Genomic DNA, 19,297 nt, shown 5'->3' with positions numbered 1-19,297 from the left:
GGGGGAACTCTTGCCACAGCCCCGACCGTGGGTGCGAATCGGTGCAGGCGCGCCGGGCGATGCCGGGCGATGCCGACCTCTGCGCTCAGCTGGCGAGCCCATCGCCGTGGGATTTTTGAATCTGGATGAGTTTTTGGGGTGCTCGCTCCCCACTGGCGGCTTCCTTGGCCGGCGGGTCACAGGGGCTGTGTGTGTGCTGTGCCCGCAGGTATGGCGTTGAAAAGCGGGCTGCCCCCGCAGCCGCTGAAACCTTCCATCAAGGTGGAGCCGCAGAGCCATTACAACGCCTTCAAGTACAACGGCAACGCGGTGGTGGAGAGCTACTCGGTGCTGGGGAGCTGCCGGCCCTCCGACCCATACAGCATGAACAGTGTTTACTCTTACCATTCCTACTATGCACAGCCCAATCTGCCTTCCGTGAACGGGTTTCACTCCAAGTTCACGCTTCCCTCCTTCGGGTATTACGGCTTTTCCAGCAACCACATGTTCCCCTCGCAGTTTCTGAATTACGGGGCGCCCGAGAGGAGCGGGAGCAGCTGGGTGAGCAATGGCTATGAGAAGAAGCCTGACGTCCTGGCGTTGCAGGAGAACCTCAGCCATGCCTACGGGAATGCTGATTTCCCCGAGCCCATCCCACACAGCGTCCAGAGCAAAAACCATCACCAGCGCACCTACGAGCGGTCTAACCGCTACGCCAGCCAGCAGAAAGCAGCGGTGGCGGCGGCGGCTGGGGCACACAGGACTAGCTCAGGCTCAGAGGAGGTGCCGCTGTTTGCACAGAACTGTTTTGGCAGCCGGCCCATCAAGCAGGAGCCCCCAGACCCTCCGCCCACCATCGAGCCCCTTCCCAGTGCGGCGGCCATGCCTGGCACCGGCTTAGCCCTGCCGTCCGTCCCGGCGCACGGTGGGGGGCCGGAGCAGCGGTGGAGCCCCTTCAAAGCGTCCCGGGGCACGTCTTCCCCCGAGAGGACTAGCACGGTGGAGGGCTCGTGGAGCTCCCTGGTGCCGGGCTCGGGCGGGCGGGAGAAGACGAGCGCCTTCGCTGCTGCTGCGCGCTTGCCGCCGCCGGCGCCGGAGAAGCAGTGGCCCAACGTCGTGGCAGGAGAGGCGGCGGTAGCGCGCAGCTCGGGCTTGCTGCCGAAACCGTGGAGCCCTTGCAAGCTGGGGGAGGCGGCACTGGCCGGCACGGGCACCCCAAGCCTGCTGGGGCCACTGGGTTTTGGCTCGGCCCTACCAGGGCTGCCTGGCTTCCCTGAGGAGCCATGGGGCTCGGTGAAGGCGGAGGAGCGGAGGACGCAGGTGCCCAGCCCCGGGCTGCCGGAGAAGCCGTGGGAGGCGTCAGTGGGTGAGAAGGGGGCGGTGGGACCCCGCCGGGAAAAGCCGTGGGACCCCTTTGGCCTGGAGGAGGATCTGCCGGGGAAAGCGATGAAGGAGGAGGAAGAGGAAGAGGAGGACGAGGAAGAAGAGGAGGAGTGGTCGGACAGCGAGCACAACTTCCTGGACGAGAACATCGGTGGGGTGGCCGTGGCGCCCGCCCACGGCTCCATCCTCATCGAGTGTGCCCGCCGCGAGCTCCATGCCACCACGCCGCTGAAGAAACCCAACCGCTGCCACCCCACCCGCATCTCCCTGGTCTTCTACCAACACAAGAACTTGAACCAGCCCAACCACGGCCTGGCGCTGTGGGAGGCCAAGATGAAGCAGTTGGCGGAGCGGGCTCGGGCCCGGCAAGAGGAGGCGGCACGCCTGGGTCTCCCGCCGGACGCCAAAGCCTTCGCCAAGAAACGCAAGTGGGGCGGTGCGTTGGCGAGCGAGGCGCCCAGCAAGGAGAGGAGGGACTCGGTCCCCACGCGGCAGGCGGTGGCCATCCCCACCAACTCCGCCATCACTGTGTCCTCCTACGCCTACACCAAGGTGACGGGCCCCTACAGCCGCTGGATCTGAGACACAGGCAACCGCCACGGCCCCATCTTACCTCAACCCTCGGCAGCGCCGGAGCCCGGCGTTGCTTCGTGGTGCTTTCTCCTTGGGCGCGGGGGAGAAGAAAAAAAAAAAAAAGACAAAAACGAAGCAAAACACAACAATAACAACAACAACAACAAAAAAACCCAACCCACAGAAAGCGAACCGAACATGCGCGCTCAGAAACAGCAGAGCAGGTGCGGGCGCACGCCGTCGGAGAGCTGCGCTTGGTGAGGAGTTGGCAAACAAAGCAAAACTAGGTAAAAAGAAAAAAGGAAAAAAAAAAAAGGAGGAACGATGCTGTTTGACGCTTTTTGGTAATCTCATATTTATATCTCCGCGGTTTTTTTTAATCTAGCCTTGTGCGCCGCGCGAACGGACGGAGAAGTTTATAGCGTCCTTTCACAAAGGAGAGGTTTTTAATTCCACTTAAAAATGCCTATTTATTGGATTTTATTTTATTTTTTACTCCGATGACAACGACGAAGCCGATCTTCGAAATAGAAGCCAAGATCGAAAAGAAACCCCAAATCCACCCCTAAACACAAATAACAAAACCAACCCAAACACCAAACCAGCGTAAAGGGCAGAGGAGAATCCCTCCAGCTCCGGCGCGAGGGGGCTGGTGGGATCGTGTGCTTTACCGTCGGCCAGACGTGCTGAACATCTGATTATTTTTTTTCCAAGGACCTGAAAAAATACCTGTTTTGCAACTCGAGGAGTCCTTTCTTACAGCGATGGGAGACCCGCTCGCGAGCGGGACGGCGCTTCTTCGCTTGGCTCCTCGCCGACCGGTGGGATCGGCTCCGCCGGCACGGAGCAAGCCGGCGTCTTTCCCGACGCCGGAGACCTCAGGACATGTCCGGGCTGAGGACTGCCGCTGCCGGGGTGCCGTGCTCGGCCTCGGACTTGGGGGCTCCTTTGCCGGCGACCCCGGGGAGAGTGACGACGGTGGTGGCAGTGTCTCTAAAGGAGCTGACAGGACAAAAACATTAAAGAAAAAAGAAATAGTACAAAACCAGGAAAAAAACCAACAAACCACAAACCAACCCCAAACTGTGAATAGCTGGTGTTGCTCTCTGTACATCACTGTTGCTAAAGTCTGGTGCTTTCTGTCTCCGGGGGACTTTCTCCGTGCGATCGGCTCTGGGAAGAGCGAATCCCAAGACTTGGCTGGCCAAAACCCTGCTGGTCCGCCTTCCCCGCCAGCGCCGGCGAGCTGGTGTGGCGGCGAGCACCGCCGGGGCTCGGTGCTTTTTCTCTCCCCGGGTGCCATCTCTCCTTCCTACAGATCGCCGTTCTTCCCGCAAAAAAAAAAAAACCCAACCACAAAACCCCCCCAAAACCCAACAAATAACCCAGCGACAACAACAACTGCGTGGTGCTTTTCGAACAATCTCAGTCGAGACTTTCTGCCCGGCGCCGATGCCAAAGCTGCGCCGGGACGGGGCGGACAGGCGGGCGGGTGATCTCCCCCGTGGCTCGTGGCCGGATCCGGGTGCTGGCGTCCCCGGGATCGTCACTTCTGCACTTTGAGGTGCCTTTCGGCGAGCCAGCGAGCCAGAGCCGACGCCGTCACCGTGCAGAAATCACCTTGTGTTTACTGTCACCCTCCTTCCCTGCGCACTGGTACAGATCAGCAAGATCTCGGTAAAACAGCCTGAACATTTATGTGCTCTGATTTTAAAACCTGTAAATAGGGAAAGAATTTTTTTAAAAGCACTTTCACCTAGATTTAAAAACGAAAGCGAATCTTAAAAAAAAACAACTCCCCTCTTTCCTTCCCCCCCAACAACTTGAAAGCAGTATGTTTTAAACAAGATTATTGTGGGAGAACTGTAAATACTGGCAGAATATTTAACATGCTTTGTCCGTCCTTCATAATTAATTTTTTTTTTTTTTAAATTTTAAACCGTAATCTGTAAAGTTGCGTATATTTGACAAGGAAACTCAACGAGCTATTACCGCTTTTCTTAGAAATACCCAATAGCATATCAGGATCGTAAGAGTCGATGGCAAGTCAGATTTTAGGGATGCCTGTGGGCGATGCTGGTTCCAGTGCGGGGACTTGGCGTGTCGGTGTGATTTGGAGGGCGAAAAAAGGGACCCGGCTGATCCCCGCCAGCGGCATTCGGCGGGGCCGGATTCGGGTGCCGGCCCCGGTTCGCATCGCGCCGGGGTCTCGGTCTGACTGTCGTGGCGGGGGGGTGTGCCTTGCGAGCTTCGCCTGGAGGGGCTGAGAGTTGGGAGAAGGGGGTGCGCTCGGAGAAGGCGAGGGTCCGTGTAACCTGTCTAAGTCCTGCTTCCTCGGAGGGTTTTATTTTTTTTTTTTTTTTTGGTGCAGGGAGGGGGTTCGGTCCAGTGCGGCGTTGGCTCCGGCGGGTTCGACCCGGGGAAGTGGGGAGATGCCGGCGCCGCGGGTTGGGGAGCGAGAACTGCTGCAGTCTCATGTTTTTACACTACATAACGTCTAACCTACCTCAGATCTCAGTCATTAAAAATTAGCACGCTTCAGACTTCTTCTACGAAAACTAGAAATCTATGCACAGCTCTTTACCCCTTGCTGCTGAGAGGCTGTTTTTCAAGCAAAATCTTTTCCTTCACCCGTCCTGGCGGCCGCACTTGTCCCACCCGCGCCGAAGCCAGGGAGGTCGCGGCATTAAGGGGGGGTGGGGGGGTGGGGGGGGATGTTTTTAATCGCCTCGGGGTGGGACGGGGACCTAATTTGGCAGCACGTCGCGGCCACAATGGTGCTAGAACAACGCCCGCGGTAGAAACCCGGCGGAGAGCTCAGCGCAGGGAGCCCCGATGGGCTCCTGCCACCCCGCTTTGGTTTTCTGGCCGCGATGCTTCGCCTCGGGGTGGGGAACGGGGGACACATTGCGGGGTCCCCCTCCCCTGCCCATCCCGATGCTCTTGGGACGAGGCATGGGAAGGAGAAGGAAACCAGAATCCCTGAGGTGCCTCAATTGCTGATTTTTTTTCCTTTTAATACTGGAGTATGCTTTGTGGGCTCTATAAGGCATATTTTTATTAAATGAAATCTTCTAATAAAAACGGTGCTATGGTGTTTTAACAAACTGTATCACGCTTCTGCCTGATTCCATCTTGCTGAGGTGCTACTAATGTATATACGAAACTAGGGAACCAAGAAAAAAAACAAACAAAAAAACCACAAAACGAAAAAGCAATGTCGTTGAGAAGGAAGTTTACTTTTCCGGAGCGACAGCTTGAAGCGTGTCGGGAGCTGGTTGGGTTTATGCAAACTGAAATTGGTGCCGCGTCGGAGACGTCCCACCGAGCGGGCTCGCAGTGGAGCTGTTCCCCTCTGGTGCGGGGCCGGGGTGCCGGCAGGAGAGCCGGGTGCGGGTGTCGGATGAGGTGCTTTGCAGCGCTGCTCGGGCACGGTGCTCAGCCACACGTCGTGGATGTGGTGCTCGAATGTGGTGCGTGGACGCAGTGCTCGGTCAGCGTGTGCGAACATGGTGCTCGGCCATGGTGCTCAACTGCGGTGCTTGGACACGGTGCGTGGACGTGGTGCTCGGGCACGGTGCTCGGCCACGCATCATGGACGTGGTGCTCAGCTGTGGCCAGGGTGTGTGAACATGGTACTCAACCGTGGTGCTTGGACATGCTGCGTGGGCATGGTGCTCGGCCACGCATCGTGGACGTGGTGCTCGGGCACGGTGTGTGAACATGGTGCTTTGCCACGGTGCTTGGACGTCGTGCTCAGGCACAGTGCTCTGCTGTGGTGCTTGGTCACGGTGCATGGACATAGTACTTGGGCACGGTGCTTGGCCATGCACCGTGGACATGGTGCTCGGGCACGGTGCTCGACCGCGGTGCTTGACATGGTGCTCAGCCGTGGTGCTCGGGCATGGTGCTGGGCCACACCATGGACATGGTGCTCAGCCGTGGTGCTCGGACACGGTGTGTGGACATGGTGCTCAGCCAGGGTGCGTGAACGTGGTGCTTGGCCGTGGTGCTCGGACACAGTGTGTGGACATGGTGCTCAGCCGCGATGCGTGAACGTGGTGCTTGGCCGTGGTGCTCAGACACGGTGTGTGGACATGGTGCTCAGCCAGGGCGTGTGAACGTGGTGCTCGGACACGGTGCTTGGACATGGTGCTGGGGCAGGATGCTCAGCCCAGTGCATGGGTGTGTTGTGCATGCACGGTGCACATGCACGGTGCGAGGGCAGGGTATGTGGGTACGGTGCTCAGGCACTGTGCACGGCCGTGGTGCTCTGGCACCGTGCATGACCATGGTGCTCGGGCATGGTGCACAGCCACGGCGCTTGGGAACGGTGCACAGCCGTGGCGCACAGCCATGGTGCTTGGGGATGGTGCACAGACACGGTGCTTGAACAGGGCGCATGGGCATGGAGAGGGTGCTTGTGCACGGTGCACGGACGTGGTGCTTGGACACGGTGCTCGGGCATGCTCCACAGATATGGTGCTCGGGTACGGTGCTCGCCCACCACGCACGGATGCGGTGCTCGGCCGTGGTGCTTCACCCGCACAGCACCCCTCACCCCCACGGTGCACAGCCCCCCTGCATGAGCCCGGTGCTCTCCACACGCCTCCGCCACAGTGCCGCCCTCCCGGCACCGTACTGTGGTGCCCGTGCCCTGTGCCCACCGGCGCTCAGCACCGTGCTCGGCATCGCGCTCCCCCCAGCTCCCTCCCCAAATCACCGCTGTCCCCGCCCTGTGGCGAGGGCTCAGCCGGGCATCTGCCCGTCTCTTTCTTCCCCCCCTTTTTTTTTCTTTTTTCCATTTTTTTGGGGTTTTATGGTGCTACTTTCTTCCCTTCGGCTCCCTGTCAGCGCCGGGGCAGCAGCTCCTCCGCGCCCCCCAAACCAAGGCAAATACCTCAAACCCCCCCAAACCCCCCCACGGCGCCGCAGCAGCGAAGGCGAGCGAAACTGGGGCGAATCTTTCCGAAATCAGGGATCCTTTCGCAGCGGTGTTTCTTCCTTAACTTCCTTTTACTTCCCCCCCCTCCTTTATCCCTTTCCGCCCGGGTTTTTCCTCATTTTTCCGCATCCTTCAGGGATTACAAACCACCGTAATTTCAGCCTCAAGTTTTATTCCAGGAGCAATTTTTTTTTTTTTTTTTTTGCCGGTGGGTTTTTACACCACGGTGAAAAAAAAAAAAAAAACCCACAAAACAAAACCATGCTAATAATTCAAAAATTTAAAATAAAGCGCCGATTCTTCTCGGATTTGGGAATTTGGAGGCGGGGGGGGTATTTTTGGCGTTTTTGTTGGGGTTTTTTTTTAATTATTTTTGGGATAATTGAGGAGGGGAGGTGGGATGGTGGCAGGCGGAGGAGGGGCACCGCAGGGGTGTCCCGGCGGCTCCGAAAAATTCTCACTTGAAGATTTCTTGGTCGGCTCGGGACTGTGGTTACTTGAAATGAAGTTTTTTTCCGGGGCGGATCGAGGACCGGTAGATTTTTTTCCCATGTCTCAAGGCAATAGGATTAATGTGTATTAAACTGTAGATACTTCTAGGACAGTAAATTTATGCTGATAATTTTATTTTGTATAATTTTCCCTTTTTCTTTTTTCCCCTCTTTGTGGTTTTTTCCCACCCCCGCCCTTAACACCCTTTTCTTTTTCCTTTCCCCCCCCCCCCCAGTGTTTTGGTAAATTTATTTTTTAGGATGCCTAAAAATTACAAGTTTGGATCCTCCCCCTTCCTTCCCCCCTTTTTTTTTTGTTTGTTTGTTTTGTTTTGTTGTTTTTTTTTTTTTAATTTGTATTTTATTCTAAGTTACGCGCGGCTGGCTGGGCCGCGAAATGTATTATTCCTGATATCTTTAAAATATTGTGGGTGTTTTAATAAATTTTATATTTATTTTTTGCACTCAACACGTGGCGCCTGCTTTCTGTTTCCTCCTTGGGGGGGGGGGGGGCTGGGGGGGGCAGGATAGGGCCCTGGGTGTGGGAATTGGGGGGGGGGGGGGCAGGATAGGGAGTTCTTTATGGGCATGGGGGGCAGGATGGGGCCCAATTGGGGGGGGACAGGATGGGGCCCAATTGGGGGGGGGGGCAGGATGGGGCCCCGTCTATAGGAATGGGGGGGGCCGGGGGGGCCCGGGTATGGATTGGGGGGGGGGGGAGCAGGATCGGGCCCTGGGTATAGGATGGGGGGGCAGGACGGGGCCCAGGCTATAGAATGGGGGGATGGAGGTTGGGGGGGGACAGGACAGGGCCCTTTCGGGGGGGGGTTCGGGTCCCACCGAGGGGTCTCAGGTTGCCCCCCCCCCCCTTCCCCACCCCTCCCGCGGAGCGCCCACTCCCCGCAAGGGTCCTCCCAGCCGACAGGGGGCGCGGCGGTTGGAGGCGGTACAGCGACGGCCCCGCCCCCTGTTACGAGGCGCGCTGCGATTGGCTGGGCGGCGGGTGACCCCGGGGCGCGGCGCAGCGTCAGGCCCAGCATGGCCGCCACTGCGGGGCTGCTGTGCCGCGGGCCGGTGAGTGCCCGTCCGTGCCCCCCTGTCCGTGCCCCCCTCCCAGTCCAGGGGTAGGGGGCGGGGGCGCTTTGTCCGTTGTCCGAGACGCCCCTCCCAGTTATTTCTGGGAGGGGGTCCGTCTCCCTCTGTGTTCCCTTCCCCGCCCCCCCCACCCCCCCGCCCCGTACCGGTAAGCGCGGCCTGCGCCTCCTCACGGTAAGTGGCCCCGGTAGCGGTGGAGGTGCCCTCCGTCCCCTCGCGGTAAGTGTTCCCCTCCCCGGTATCGTTGAAGGCAGCCCTCCCCTCCACCCCCGGTGCCCGGTGCCCCCACCCCCCGGTGCCGGCTGCCTCCCCCTCCGCCTTCCCCTGTGCCGCTGCGGGCAGCGCCCCCCGCCCCGCTCCCCGGTGAAGGTCAGTCACCTTCTCCTCTCCTCCCGCCCCTGCTCCCGGTGCCCCCAGGCAGCACCAGCCCCCCCGGTTCTGGTGAAGGCAGCCTTGCCCCGCCCCTGGCCCGTTGCAGGTGCAGGCAGCTCTCCCCCCATCTCTCGGTGCTCCCCCGGTGCAGGCAGCTCTCCCCCCGCCCCCGGTGAAGGCAGGCCCCCCCCCCCCCGTGCGTGAGGGTCCCCCCGCGGGGCCAGCTGCCCCCCAAGGGTTTCTCAGTGCTGTTTTTTGCCCCCCCCGCCCCAGCTCTTGCTGTGCCGTGGCACCTGGCGAAACTTTGCCTCGCAGACGGATGGGGAGGCCCGAGTGACCCGGGTTCTGCGGGAGAAGTTCCCCCGGGCTTCCGCCATCAAAGTCGTGGATATATCAGGTACAGAGAAAGCTCGTCGGTCCCTTCCCATCCCAAACCGTCTGTGTGCTTTGCAAGGAAGGAGTTGAGCCTGTCCCCACCTCCCTCCCCCCGCCACCCCAGTGTCAGGAACGTGGGGACCTTTGTCTTTGCTCAGGCATTTGCCACCGCTTTTATTTGTCTAGGAGGCTGCGGCGCCATGTATGAAATCCACATTGAGTCAGAGGACTTCAGGGAGAAGCGGATGGTGCAGCAGCACCAGATGGTTAACCAGGTGAGGGGGGGACGTGCACATGTGTGAGTGTGCACAGCGCTTACAGCTGGGCATGCTGCTTGTGCATCTGTGTGGTGCTTAATGCTTGCAGAGTGTGCAGCACTTGCTGCCGAGCATGCGTGTGTGTGCGCACAAAGCACTTTGTGTGCCCACCTACTGTGCAAAATTAAAATGCTTTGCATGCACACACAGCGTCTGGCTGAAATGCCGCAGGCAGCGTGCTCAGTGAAAGTGCTGCACACACACTGTGAGTAGAAGTGCCCTGCAGATGCACAGTGTGTCTGAGTACTGCAGCTCTTCCTTCCCAGTAAACAGGGTAGTTGTGTGTGTGTGGGGCACTTTGCACACACATGCACAGTGCCCTGCTAAGTGTTTGTAGCCAGGCACCCTGATGGTGTGTGCACACAGAGCTGGTGTGCTGGTCAGTGCTCTGCATGCAAGTGTGCGCATGCACACGCACTGTCTCACAGCGCAGCCCTTTAACTCCTCTCTTCCCAAGAGACGGTGTGTGTGTGCACACGCAGGGACACGCTGTGCCTGCATGCAGTGTCTTAGTGTAGCTCTAATAAATTGGGTGGCTGGGGGAGGTGTGTGGCACTGGGTGTGTACACCTGATGGTATGTGCACACACATGGCGCTGAGCCTGCATGCAGTGCGTGTGACAGCACAGCCCTTCCCTCCCACTACTGAACAAGGTAACCCAATTGATTAAAGGCAGTTCTATGGGTGTGCAACGCTTCTCCTGGGTGCTGGGGGGGTAGCGTTTGTGTACTTGTGCACACAGTGTGAGTGTCTTGGCTGTGCCCATGTAACACAGCACCAAGTGCTAAATGCTCAGACCATGCAGTACTGGAGGCTGGCACAACCTTCACTTTGCACTAATTGTGCATGCTGCGCTTCACAGCCAGGTACTTTGTGCCTGTACTCCACAGCTTGTTCACACTTGTGTGCAGCCCTCTGGTGAGGGTGTGATAATAGCGCTGCACTGTGACTACATGCTTAATAGCCACTTGTACTGTGCACAAGCACCAAAGTGTTCACCCTTGAAGCATTGAGCTACTGTGTTTCCCCCCCCCGCATGTGTTGCAGGCTCTGCAGGAGGAGATCAAGAGCATGCATGGCCTGCGCATCTTCACCTCCACCCCCAAACCTTGACGCTCCATCCTGACCTGTCAATAAAGATGCTGGGCTGAGAGGGGCCCAGGGGGGCTCTGTGTGCAGCTGTGCCCCCAGACTACCTCTAAAAAAAGTGTTTCCCAAGTGCTGTGTTTTCAATAAGGCACCTGGGCAGGGCTGGGGCTGCACTGGGAGGGGGCAAGGAGAGGAAAAGAGGAAATATTCCCTCCCCCCGCCCCGACAGAAGAGCAGGAAGGAGAAACTTTATTGGTGGTGTTATTGCCTTGCACAGCCCCCCCCCCCCAGCCCCCCCCCCCAACTGGGAACACCAGGGAGCTGCTCTTGCAGACCAGGCACTTCTTGTCCTCCCCCCCACAACGCTGCTGCCAGAGGGGAGCTTAAAGCTCAAGTGCACCTCATCCAAAAAAAGCACTTCAGAAATAAGCCAAGACCCAGTCAAGGCTGCTCACAGGCCAAGCACTGTGTCCAGGGCTGGGCCAGAGGAAAAATTTGCCCCCAGGAGTAGAAAGCAGCAGCTCAGCACTCTGAACTTCACCTGCGGGGAACAAAACCTGCTCTGAGCCCTCAGCCAGACGGCAGTTTGTGCCAGACACAAGCACGGAGCCTAGAAAACTGAGTGGACGATGCAGGGCAAGTCACAGCAGCACAGCCAACAGCTCAGAAAACCACACAGGCTGTGGCTGCACAGCAGAAGCGACGCTTGGCCTCGAGACCAATGCCACTTGGTGCACTGTCTGGCATCACGGGGCTTACGTCGCTGAAGGCGAAGCACAGAAGTGGCTGGCATACAAAGCGGGAAGGAGCGGCTGAAAGGGTCCTCCCGGGGAAAGTTTATCTGTCCTTGGAGCCCAGCTTCTCAATCAGTTCCTGCAGAGGAGCCAACTCCCGCCGGTCAATCAAGTTGAATTCCTGGCAGGGGAAAAAAAGCAATGCAAAAACTAAAGGCACTTGTCAAAGCTGCTGGAAAACACATCTGGCCGCTCTACGTGTGCCCAAGAGAACAACCAAACAGGCAGCAGCCACCTCGCCTGGTTCTCTGTGAAGAAATTAAAGCATTTCAGAGCAACAAAACCTCTGCTGCATCGCCAAGAAGTACCATGCCACTCTGCACAATGAGTCACATGTGCGGTCACACAATGGGCTGCTAATATATCAGCAAGAAAGGAAAAAAAAAAAGTACTGCTGCTACTTCTGAGTTGACTGTTGAGCTACAAAACCCCCAACTTCTTCTCCGAGCCTGGTTTCTTTTGCTGCAAGCTGATTACCTAAAACCCAAGGTGAAATTCAAGCATTCACAGCCAACTCAGCCATGCTTCCTGCAAAAACACCCAAACCAAACAAGAAAAAACAAACCCACCACCACAAACCCACAATGCCACAGCTGCATGGACGATATGCTTGGCTCACACCATGTGAACCAACACCATGCCACGGCTGTGGATCTTCAAAGAGCGAGGAGGTGCTTCAAATCCAACTCCCTATAAAAGCAAACGGGGAATGAGAAACCCGAGCGACTGGCTGCTGTTTTGCAACTCACCTGCACGAAGAAGATAAAGTGCTTGAAGGAGGTGTTGAGGTGGGCCTCCTCCTGCAGCCGCATGACAGAGTCGAAGTGCTGGTGGTAGATGTGGGCATACACACGGAACAGCCGCTTCAGGATCGTCTTGGCCACTGACATGAAGTTCTTGGGAAAAGGGACGCCTGAAACACAGCAACACGCATGGGTGAGGCCTTCACTTCGGTCAGAAGTACCAAAGCAAGATGTTCCGGTGGTGTCTCAGTCCCCTATGCGCAGCCCATGGCTTACCGATCTTTGAAGGGAAGAGCGTTTCGTCATCCAGCTGGTCCTGCACCCATGTCATCAAGTAGTCGATGTACTTTGGAGCAGAGCACTTGATCGGCTTCTTTATGTTGGTGCCATCTGCCCAGTGGTACTCGTACCTGTGGGAGAGGGAAGGGAAATAAATTCATTGCTCCAAAAGGAAAAAAAAAAAAACACAAACCAAAAAACCAAACACAAAAACCTGAATTTTTGGGCCCCCTGGCTTCCTCCTTATTTCAGTAAGGAGTGACAACACTCATACTCCTCAGAAGCGACAAGAGCAGCGCTTTCCCTTTCCAAGTTTCTCAAGCACAACACAGAGTCAGAGTTAACAGCTCCATTGCGATTGCCCTCGGGGTTCGACCCTCAAAAGCTAGTTTCAGCTTTGTGGCATCCTCCAACATCAACATTTCCTTAGAACAAGACAAAAACTGGCCAAGGGGCATCAGGACTGTCGCCCACCACCTGAATTAGTTCACCTACAGCCTTCGGACGCCCTCCAGGAATTTGGCACTCCCTCTCCCCTCACTCAAGGCAGCTGACTTCTCCAAGTCCCCAGGGCTGCACATTACCCAAAGGCTTTTGGAAGCTGCCAGCTCAAATCAACACATGTGCTTATCGATCCCACAACTCCTCCCAACACGGGCAAGATGTCAACTCTAACACTACATGGCAACACAACCCACCTTCTCTGAGATCTTTCGCAAAATCCTTCAAAAGCAGGGGGAAAAACCCCCAGGTTTCAACTGTTGCCTCTTGGCTGACAACAAGCAAAAACTAACAGTGCCACTTAAACAGGAAGTCGTTACAGGAAATGTCCCCAAATATAGAAACAGGAACTTGCAATCTAGATACTTCTGGGTAGAAAAGCGGGGCAGGATGTTACACCGCACCCCACAAATACTGCCCACTGGCCAGACACCATGCTGCTACCCAAAAAAACAAAGAGCCTCGAGTAACCTTACTAACAAGATACCCTGCTCTAGCTTCACCTCGGAAAAACACAAGTTCAGCACCAACGTGTCATAGTTGTCTCCCCATGGGTATTCACACCTCCCAAAAACAACGAGGCGCCCCGAATACACATTCACTATTGCCTTTCCACATTCTCTGACGCTCTCCTACAAAGCAGTTATGCCAGCAAGCTCAACTCCTTAAAACCACCACCGGTGCGAATCGAGGGACACCAGCCCCCAAAACCGAGATAAGCATGCTTTGGGACAGGCTGATGCAGCAGGGCTGATGATACCAGCCTCAGTACGGTGTAGGGATCAGCAGGACCCAAAAGACACTTGGCTGAACACCACTGGGGCAGTGTGATGCTGTGCCTGGACATGTCCCATCCTCATTTTAGCTTCTTTTTAGGCACGCTCCAGCCACCCTCCTACTTCCCCACATAGAAATTGTGGCCGTAGACCACAGTAAACATCTTACCTTGGTCCTGCTGACATGACCGGACAGCTCACTTCTGTGCAGAACTCCGTAATGGTCCCATACAGCATGTTGATTTGGTTGAAGAAATCCACCGCTGGAAAGGAAACGCATCAAGTTTACTCAAAGTTTACTGGTTTGCTCTCTTTCAGTTGACACGGCCTCCTGAGGATCGCCGTCACAGGGGTGAACGTGCCGCAAAACTCTCAGTGAAAACAAACATCCCCCTTCTGTACAACATCACGTGGCTGATGACTTCGAGACATTTTGACCATCTAGGAATTTCAATTGGTCTGTCAATTTTTCACTGCCTGGCTACTGCCCCAACTGATTTGTACAGCACGAAGCTCTGCTTAGCATTCCCCACCTTGGAAATGACAGCTTTAGGTTCCAGCCACCTTTAAAAAAATGACAGTACCTCAAAAACCTGATTGGTTTTGATACTACAGGAGACCTTCCGTAGATTGAACACTTGCGGCCTGACTTACTGCTTTCCATTGCTCAAAACTACTTTTTCCTCCTCTAATCTCCAAAGAAACAAAGTTCAAGGCCAGGGAGAGTCACTGCTAAACGTAAAATAAATTTGTAGTATGTGGCTTTTTAAGCTATGCATGCAGCACTAATAAAATGAATGTAGAAAACAAAAAAAGAAACTCCACAAACCTAGAGTTCAGTGGAGAATACGGTTCCACTTTTCCCCAGACCACTTGCCATCACTGTTTTTGCAGCCAACAACACTAACTTTGTAATTCCAAATATTGATACTCAAGGCTTATTCTCAAGTACAAAAATAACCATTTGTAAACCTAATCACCTTTGCAAGTTTGAACTCAAAAAAAACCCACCCCAAAACCACAACAGTGCAGTTGGCACATCGCACTGCTTACTTTCCTTTTATTCCAACTCTGTTACCTCAGCAGAGCGTGCCTGGCATCAGAACTGCATTTAGGGAAGTCCTAAGTTCTTCTAAGGATAAAAACCAGAGATTTTGGGTTTTCCCACTCCACCTCCACACATGGGTGGATCCCTCTTCCATAGGGCTTACTGTTAACTGCGATCCACTCGTTAAGGTCCTCTCCCTCCGGCAACATAACCGCTTGTCTAAGGTTACCGCTCCCCAGAGTCGCTTCCGCATGTTTCAAGAGTTCATACTGATGGGAGCCTTCGGGAATGTTCTTCTTGGGTTTGAATGTTTTCGACGATCGACTTCCACTGACAGGAGAGAAAACTTTTCCAGTCAGCCCTTTCACAGCATTCCCTTCCCAGAAAGGCTTCCAGTATTACCCCTCACCATCTGCCACTCTTAACCGGGGTGGCACCCTTCCCTGTTTCCCCCGCCCTTGGGGCAAACGAGCCTACGTGCAAGCTGAGGCGTTTCTGACAGCGTCGCAAAAGCGCCACACGCACGCTTCCCTCTTTCACCTGCCCTTTTTAAAAATCACAAACGTGCAGTGCAAAGGCCCAAAGACTCATAGAGCAACAGTTGCTTTCGACCGCGGAAAGAAAAGCCCACGTAACTCCACTGGGAATGGCTGCCGCTAGGTCAGTTTGACAATGGCAAATATTAGATGCTCAGTGCTCAAACGCACCATAGGAAACAGCTTGCTAGAACCAGCAACTTAATAGACTCCAGCCCCAAAATGCAAATCATGACCCTCATCTTCCCTTGCCGTGTCATACTGACAGCTGTGCTCGGCAGCCAAACTATCATACCACTTCCCGCCAAACTCGCCCTGTCCCTCCAACGGGGCCAGCAGCACTGCAGCCTCTCCCCGAACAGCCACCACTGCCAAAAACTGGATGAATTTCAATACCTCTCAACCACAAAACATTAACTTTCAGACCCTGCCAGCTCTCTGCTTCTGAGCGAGGGTGATGCAAATGCTGGGACAGCCAGGGCCGAAGCACAACTCAGGGGAAATGGCCTTCTCTGGCATTGCCAGCATCCTGCCCCTGTCTGGCATGCGCCTCGCGGCAGCTTCCTGGTGCAACCTTACGGCTTTTATTTACGTGCAATGCTCAGTACGGAAATAAAAGACCTTTAGATATATCTTGCTCATAAACCAAGCCGCTGCCTCCTGCTACAGCCGGAAACGCAGGTGCAGTGCATTGCTGACCCTAGGCAGAGTCCCAAAAGACAGACCCAGTACATCATCAGCCCTAGGAAGAGGCTCCCCAGCCCCTTTTTACGCCACAAAATGCCTCCAGCCCTCATCCACAGCACCTACCAGGCCTGAAGAGCCAGAAGCTCTCTCACACTTTACAAGCCTTCACATCTATGATGCAGGTATGCAATAGCCCACCTGCTGTAGCTCGTTAAAGATGCATTATTTTTTTTTACACCACATGCCTGTAGGTCTACCAAATTAACACCACTCCCCCTGCAATCAGGCCTGCCCCACCTCACACAAACACCTTTGCACTATACTAGCACAGATGTAGGGTAAGGCTCACCCAAAGCCCACCCAGGTGGAAGCCCCAAACCCACAGGAGCAGGACCTCCTCTTTTCCCCCTTGCCCCAAAGCTCCCTCCCAACTCCCAGGGCCTCCCACTGAGGCAGAGCATCCCTGCAGACACCCCCACCACCTCAGGACGCCCTCCAATTCCCCTGGAAGACCAACCCCTCAAATTCTGCTCACCCAGAAGACATCAATCCTTCCAAGACAAACCCTCCCCAGATCCTTCCCTCTAAAACCACCCCCCCATGGCACTCACCCAACATGGGTGCTCCCCAGGGTGCCTGCCCTCCAGGGCCACCCCACCTCCACAGCCCAGCCTGGGACCCTAGCCCTGAGACTTCCTCCCCAAAACCACTATACCCCCAGAGCTTCCTCCACAGGACTACACTCCTCCCCGGGTCCCTCCAGGGCCTCCTCCCACAGTCTTCCTCAGGCCCCCCTTGTACACCCCCGGGGCCTCTTTTCGAGGCCTCCCCCGCCCCCCATACGCACTCAGACCTCTCCTCAAGTCCCTCATGAGCCCCCGGCCCTCTCCCCAAAGCCACCCAGGGCTTCCCTCTAAACCTTCCCCCAGGAGCCCTCCCGTTCCTCATCACGGGACCCTGCTCAAGCTCCTGGGCACCCCTGGGGCCTCCGAGCCCCAAAAGCCTTCCTCGAGGCCCAGGCCTCCCCTCAGGACCCCACCCCACCCCACCTTCCTCAAGCTCCCAAACCGCCAGCACCTCCCCGCAAGGCCCCCTCAGCACCCCCGACCCAGTGACCCCCCAGGAACTCCCCAAAAGCCTGCCTCCCCCTCCAGCCCTCAAGGCCCCCCCCAAACACTCCCGCCGCCCCCTCAAAACCCCCTCTCACAGACCACGCTCGAGCCCGCCGCCCCCCGAGATCCCCTCCCGGCACTCACAAGAGGAAGCTCATGGCGGGCGGAGGCGCCGGGCCGACCTGAGGCGAAAGCGGCGCCGCCAGCTGCTCGCGCGCCGCCCCCGCTCCTTGCGAGCAGCGCCCGCCCCGCCCCGCCCCGCCCCACCACCAACTCTCGCGAGAGCTCAGGCAGGGGGAAGGGCTTCGTGCTGAAGGAGGCGGGGTCACGCACGACGCCATCACCATGGCAACAGCCCCGGGCCGAGGTACACGTGGGGCCGTGCCAGCCTCGGCCCCCCACGGGTCTGGGGACCCCCAGAGTCCCCCCTCATGGGCCTGGGGACCCCCCACAGGCCTGGGGACTGCCAGAGCCCCCCCTCATGGGCCTGGGGGGGCCACCCCACGGGCCTGGGCACCCCCAGAGCCCCTGCCCCGTGGGCGTGGGGACCCTCAAAGTCCCCTCCTCATGGGCCTGGGACCCCCCCACAGAATAGCAGAATGGTAGGCATGGGAAGGGACAACCCCCCTGCTAGAGCAGGATCACCCAGAGCAGGTCGCACAGGATGGTGTCCAGGCGGGTTTGGAATCTCTCCAGAGAAGGAGACTCCACAACCTCTCTGGGCAGCCTGTCCCAGGGCTCGGTCACCCTCAGAGGGAAGAAGTTTTTCCTCATGTTCAGATGGAACTTCCTGTGTTCCAGTTTGTGCCCGTTGCCCCTTGTCCTGTCGCTGGGCACCACTGAGAAGAGTCTGGCCCCTTCCTCTAGACACCCGCCCTTTAGATAATTAGAAGCATTGATCAGATCCCCTCTCAGCCTTCTCTTCTCCAGACTAACCAGCCCCAGCTCTCTCAGCCTTTCCTCGTACGAGAGAAGCTCCAGTCCCCTCGTCATCCTTGCAGCCCTCCGCTGGACTCTCCCCAGTAGTTCCCTGTCTGTCTGGAACTGGGGAGCCCAGAACTGGACACAGAACTCCAGATGTGGCCTCACCAGGGCAGAGTAGAGGGGGAGGAGAACCTCCCTCGACCTGCTGGCCACGCTGCTCTTAATGCCCCCCAGGACACCATCGGCCTTCTTGGCCACGAGGGCACACTGCTGGTCATGGAGAGCTTGTTGTCCACCAGGACTCCCAGGTCCTTCTCCGCAGCGCTGCTTCCCAGCAGGTCACTGCCAACCTGTCCTGGTGCTGGGGTTGTTCCTCCCTGGGTGCAGGACCCTGCACTTGTTGAATTTCATTTGGTTTCCCTCCGGAACTTCCGGTTCCTCTGCCCTTCCACGGGCCTGGGGACTCCCAAAGCCCCCTCCCCATGTGCCTGGAGACCCCCACAGGCCTGGAGACCCCCAGAGACCCCCCCGCATGGGTCTGGGGGCCCTCCATGGGTCTGGGAACCCCCAGAGCCCCCTCCTCATGGGCCTGGGGCCCCTCCACCATGGACCTTCCTCCCCCCAGGTGCCCCCAATTCACAGGCACTTCCCCACCCCCCTAACCCACCCCCCTAAGCACCACCATTTTATTTCAGCCCCAGTTTTCAGCGTTGCACCAGGCCGGACCCATATGGCCAATCCAGCCCCCTAGACCAACTTCACAGGCTGAAATTCCCCCCAAACATCCTGAAGTTTGTCAAACCCTTTTCCCAGGGCTGATTTCTGCAGATTTTCACCTTTTTTTTGGCAGCTATGCGACCTCTTCAGCCCTTGTCTTAGCAAGGAGCTACTGTTATTGACCTAAAAAATTACTTCTGAAATTAGGGAGTCACCGTGACTGCTCTAAACAAGTTAAAAACTGAAATAAACACCCTGAGGTGGTTTTAGCTCGCAGCCAGGCCCACAGCTCTCACAAACAGCACCGTGTGGAGCAAGCTGCGCTGGGGCATGTCACAGGGACGGCGGCTGGCGATCCTCGGTATTTATTGGACACATGGAGGCATAAAAACCTCTCCAGACTTTACCGAGCACCTCAACGACCTTGGGATAAACCTCCAAGGACATCTTTCACAGCTCAAGGGGTACGTAGGGTAAAGCTGAGGAAAATAAACATGCGGGAGATGGCTAAACTCACTCAGCACGGGTTCCCAAGGACTCACAGACTCTCCTTTTACCTCT

General features: G+C 56.7%; 3 protein-coding genes across 5 annotated transcripts in view; 2 read left to right on the top strand and 1 right to left on the bottom strand.

Annotated features, from left to right (window-relative positions):
• Window positions 1-7,840, top strand: part of TET3 (tet methylcytosine dioxygenase 3) — a 31,156-nt gene extending 23,316 nt beyond the window's left edge. For all 3 annotated transcript variants that reach the window (XM_054804427.1, XM_054804428.1, XM_054804430.1), the window contains one exon: window positions 209-7,840. In XM_054804427.1, coding sequence (XP_054660402.1) covers window positions 209-1,944 — 1,736 coding nt within the window. In that variant the 3' untranslated portion in view covers window positions 1,945-7,840. The remainder of the gene's footprint in view (window positions 1-208) is intronic.
• Window positions 7,841-8,350: 510 nt separating this feature from the next.
• Window positions 8,351-10,716, top strand: BOLA3 (bolA family member 3). Its single transcript, XM_054804472.1, has 4 exons — window positions 8,351-8,445; window positions 9,112-9,235; window positions 9,400-9,488; window positions 10,578-10,716. Exons 1-4 carry the CDS (start codon window positions 8,410-8,412, stop codon window positions 10,641-10,643), a joined length of 315 nt encoding a protein of 104 aa, XP_054660447.1. The 5' UTR covers window positions 8,351-8,409; the 3' UTR covers window positions 10,644-10,716.
• MOB1A (MOB kinase activator 1A) lies at window positions 9,357-17,358 on the bottom strand. The gene is made up of 6 exons (XM_054804464.1): window positions 17,240-17,358; window positions 14,924-15,090; window positions 13,882-13,975; window positions 12,433-12,566; window positions 12,163-12,326; window positions 9,357-11,534 (listed from the first exon to the last, which is right to left on the bottom strand). The coding sequence occupies exons 1-6, from the start codon at window positions 17,251-17,253 to the stop codon at window positions 11,457-11,459; spliced, it is 651 nt and encodes a 216-aa protein (XP_054660439.1). The 5' UTR covers window positions 17,254-17,358; the 3' UTR covers window positions 9,357-11,456.
• Window positions 17,359-19,297: the final 1,939 nt, after the last annotated feature.

Source organism: Grus americana, chromosome 26 (genome assembly GCF_028858705.1).
Source record: "Grus americana isolate bGruAme1 chromosome 26, bGruAme1.mat, whole genome shotgun sequence".
NCBI lineage: Eukaryota > Metazoa > Chordata > Aves > Gruiformes > Gruidae > Grus > Grus americana.
Note: the sequence above shows the minus strand (reverse complement) of the source record. Positions and strands in the feature narration are given on the sequence as shown.

Excerpts from the sequence above, each read along its gene's own strand:
- BOLA3 (XM_054804472.1), top strand. The coding sequence starts at position 8,410 with ATGGCCGCCACTGCGGGGCTGCTGTGCCGCGGGCCG. Across the intron at positions 8,446-9,111 it reads GGCTGCTGTGCCGCGGGCCG|CTCTTGCTGTGCCGTGGCAC; the intron begins GTGAGTGCCCGT and ends CCCCCGCCCCAG. Across the intron at positions 9,489-10,577 it reads AGCACCAGATGGTTAACCAG|GCTCTGCAGGAGGAGATCAA; the intron begins GTGAGGGGGGGA and ends CATGTGTTGCAG.
- MOB1A (XM_054804464.1), bottom strand. Across the intron at positions 13,976-14,923 it reads CGAGTGGATCGCAGTTAACA|CGGTGGATTTCTTCAACCAA; the intron begins GTAAGCCCTATG and ends TTTCCTTTCCAG. Across the intron at positions 12,327-12,432 it reads GCTCTTCCCTTCAAAGATCG|GCGTCCCTTTTCCCAAGAAC; the intron begins GTAAGCCATGGG and ends GCTGTGTTTCAG.